The 3,222-nt window shown below is 36.4% G+C and overlaps 1 protein-coding gene across 9 annotated transcripts; it reads left to right on the forward strand.

Annotated features, from left to right (window-relative positions):
- The first annotated feature begins 246 nt into the window (after positions 1-246).
- LOC129310049 (E3 ubiquitin-protein ligase RHA2B-like) lies at positions 247-2,929 on the forward strand. 9 transcript variants are annotated; one of them, XR_008593006.1, is made up of 5 exons: positions 247-481; positions 667-782; positions 1,417-1,822; positions 2,154-2,402; positions 2,484-2,929. XR_008593006.1 is itself a non-coding variant. In XM_054951880.1 (5 exons), the coding sequence occupies exons 2-4, from the start codon at positions 736-738 to the stop codon at positions 1,999-2,001; spliced, it is 492 nt and encodes a 163-aa protein (XP_054807855.1). In that variant the 5' UTR covers positions 247-481; positions 667-735; the 3' UTR covers positions 2,002-2,036; positions 2,154-2,929. The 9 variants fall into 9 exon arrangements, 6 of the variants coding, with proteins under 6 accessions (XP_054807855.1, XP_054807856.1, XP_054807854.1 ...); XM_054951880.1 differs by adding an exon at positions 1,963-2,036 and having other exon boundaries at positions 2,154-2,929; XM_054951881.1 differs by adding an exon at positions 1,963-2,020 and having other exon boundaries at positions 2,154-2,929.
- Positions 2,930-3,222: the final 293 nt, after the last annotated feature.

A 3,222-nucleotide genomic window follows, 5' to 3' on the forward strand; every position in this document is an offset into this window, starting at 1 on the left:
AAAAATATCTTATATATTTTAGATGGGATAATACATCTTAAAAAATATTTTACATTTTGTGTAACATGTTATTTCCAAAAAAAAAATTGTCTTTCAAATTTTACACGGAGAAAGTACTTTTAACAGCCTAAAAAAATGTACATGTCGGTCCTAACCTAAAATGGGTCTCTTAGGCCTACGCGGCCCAACTTCGGCCTTTCATATATTTAGAAAGGTCCTGGAACGCCTAACGTGGATCGTTTTTTATTTTCCTGTGATAGATGAACTGTATATTCGGCGAGGCGGCGCCACCACTTATTTTATTTTTTGAATTTTTTAATCTTCTTCTACTATGAGGGTTTCTTTCCCAGTCACTTCTGATTTATCGGAGGACCAATAATCTGTTCGATTCGATGAATTAACTAGTTGCTGCATCTCCTATTCTGCATCGCTCCGTACTCACGATATGCTTTGTTTCTTCTGCTCTGTGATATTATAAACAGTAAGACTCACACTCAATGATAGCCATTTAGTTTAGGTATTCATATTCTGGATTCATTGATGTCATGCTGTTCAATAATGGAATGCAGAATTGGATTTGTTGCCATTGTTATAAACAGTTGAGATTGAAGTTTTTACTTATTTGATGATTTTGTATTTAATCCATTTTGTTTCCTCGTTTGGCAGCTCACATGGGTGAGTCAAATAAGTTCACCAAACCTTCTTGCCGCGATTTGTTTTCTTTGTAGAAGGTGGATGGAAGCAACCTCGAGGCCTCCCTCACAGGAAGATGCTTTGACTTTGTCTGTGAGAATTTTCTCATGCCAGTTTCCATCAGCGTGGAAAAATAATTTTGATTATGTCTCCCAATAAAAAGGAAATTTCAAATCAACTATTGTGCATGCCCTAATTTTTACCGGTCCAACTAACGAGCCATTCATTTCTTACCTCTTTGACTGAATAGACATCACTAGTTTCTTAATTGGTATAACAGCCAGCCGCCCTGCTTTCAAATACTAGCCGTCACTGACTAATAATTATAATATTATTTCATTCTCCTTTTTGGCCACCTTCTAGTCTTGTTAACTGGATCGTGAAATCTTTTTGCATAATTCTATGATTTTCTTCTATTTACCAATATTCATTAGTGAGTTTCCAACTTTGAATTCTCAATTTTAAAAAACTGGCTATATAAGAATTGTCCTTCTTTACCTGCTTGACTTGATATGGGAGAGGCGGCATCAATATTCTGTTGCATTAATTAATAACTGATAACACTATTTCCCTGCATCTTTACCTTCTTGACTTGATATGAGTAATAGCTAATAGACACTATTTCCTGGCATTAATATATGCCTCCAATGGAAAAGATTTTGGAAGATGAACGCCCTATAGTACCACTGACTGTTTTCTTATAAAATATCATATTGCTTTTAGGAATTCCTTACCAGAAGCCACGATGGCTCTCTCTGAGATCTTCTCTCAACTTTGCACCAAGGCCGTAGTCCTGTTGGCTCTGCTGCTGATACAACTCATGCTCCTCGTAAAGAAGCTCAGGTCAGATCCGCGTCCGGTCACCACCACCCAATATCTCAAACTCATCGAACAGAAGAACCCCACAATTTGTTTCACCAAGAGATTGAGGCAAGAAGGTGCAGAGTGCAGGGTGTGCTTATCTGAATTCCAGGAAGGGGAAAAAGTGAGGAACTTGAAATGTAAACACACATTTCACAGAGATTGCTTGGACAAATGGTTGCAGCAATATTGGGCTACCTGCCCTCTTTGCAGGAACCAAGTTCTTCCAGATGATGTTGTGGCCAAGTATCGTGAGCTTCAGAATCAGGTAGAATCTGATGGGAATGATGAGCAGATTATGTTCTTGTTATCTGCGTTACGTGGAGGAAGTTCTTTGAACAGATTTCTTTAAAACTTGTCCTCAAGATAAGAACCAAATTAAACTCTAGTTTCTTGTATTTTGTACAGAGGGACTACGTCTTCTCCTTTTGGGATCTTGCTGAATAATTTGGATGTACCCTCGGCGGTATGTGCGTATATATGTATGTGCACTTGTTTCTTGTTTGAGATTATGATAGAAGAACGATGTCAAATTTCATAGTCTGCTGCATATTCCCATGACACTGTTCTTATTTGAGCTTACGGTTGGAATTTTGTAGAGAAGGAGACGAGTCATCGGGGATATTTTGAAAAAGGTAGAGGTTTTAATTAATTCTGGAGTCCACATCAGAAGTGAAAAATCTCAGGCAGATATTTTTTGTGAGAAACCCATCTGCACAACCATCCTTTTGATGATTAATTTCCTGTGAAAGGACTGTAATCTGTGTGGATTTTCATCATGAAGGATGCTCAACTTGATTCTTGAGCACAGATGACAGGTCAGCTACAAGTACATGGCAGTGAAGTAGGTAGTAATTCTAAGAGGACCCTCCTGAAAATGTTAGGTATAGTTAGAAAAAGCTTGATGCTCAAAGCACTTTGTTCTGCAGAATGAAAATTTGCCCACAAACCAGAATGGCGTGGCCTGAAACAGATAACGATTTAGTTCTCGTACAGCTCGAAGGAGAGACATGTAGGGTAGGGTACTAAATTTGCGAAGCTAAGAAAGAGGAGGTCATGCAACTCAGAAAATCAGGATTTGTAATGGTTTCTCTCATTTTAGACAAAAACCATCAAGCCATCAATAGCATTCAGGGTTAGATACTCTTCCCTTTTCTTTGCAATCTGTTTGTTTTCTGGAATTTGAATCTCTCCTGAAGAATTTACAGGCAATCATTACAACTATAGAACTGATCTAAAATTTTCTCTTTTTTTTTTTAATATTGCTTCCCTTGTAAAGTTACATTGTCTCCCAAAATTCTTAGTAACTAGTAACTCTGTAATTGTCTTAATGGCTTCTGTGAAGTGCATGAATAATCAGAGTTCAATAAGTTAAGTACTATGCCTTATGGAAATACTCCATCCGTTGCTTATTTTAAGTTACTTATAAGTAAGTCACAAGAACCGACAAAAATTAGTTGTATCATTGAAATTGTCTAAAAATTACTTTGATCTTCATTTCCATCTTAATAAATACCATGCATTTTAAGAACAATTTTTTTGACATAAAAAAGCGATTGATAATATTTTTTTTATCTTCATCAGAAGCTGAGAAAGAATAACATATTTGGAATAAAGAAATTAATGTTATACAAATTCTTGCAAAGTAAATCCAAGAATTTTTTTTAG

Source organism: Prosopis cineraria, unplaced genomic scaffold (assembly GCF_029017545.1).
Source record: "Prosopis cineraria cultivar Desert tree isolate PC_DT_omini unplaced genomic scaffold, ASM2901754v1 PC4, whole genome shotgun sequence".
Lineage (NCBI taxonomy): Eukaryota > Viridiplantae > Streptophyta > Magnoliopsida > Fabales > Fabaceae > Prosopis > Prosopis cineraria.

What these genes read in the sequence shown, in the direction of transcription:
- LOC129310049 (XM_054951877.1), top strand. Translation starts at nt 736, where the DNA reads ATGGAAGCAACCTCGAGGCCTCCCTCACAGGAAGATGCTTTGACTTT. An exon ending in CAGGAAGATGCTTTGACTTT is followed by an intron (nt 783 to 1,416) that starts GTCTGTGAGAAT and finishes TATTGCTTTTAG; the next exon opens with GAATTCCTTACCAGAAGCCA. An exon ending in ATCGTGAGCTTCAGAATCAG is followed by an intron (nt 1,823 to 2,153) that starts GTAGAATCTGAT and finishes GGAATTTTGTAG; the next exon opens with AGAAGGAGACGAGTCATCGG.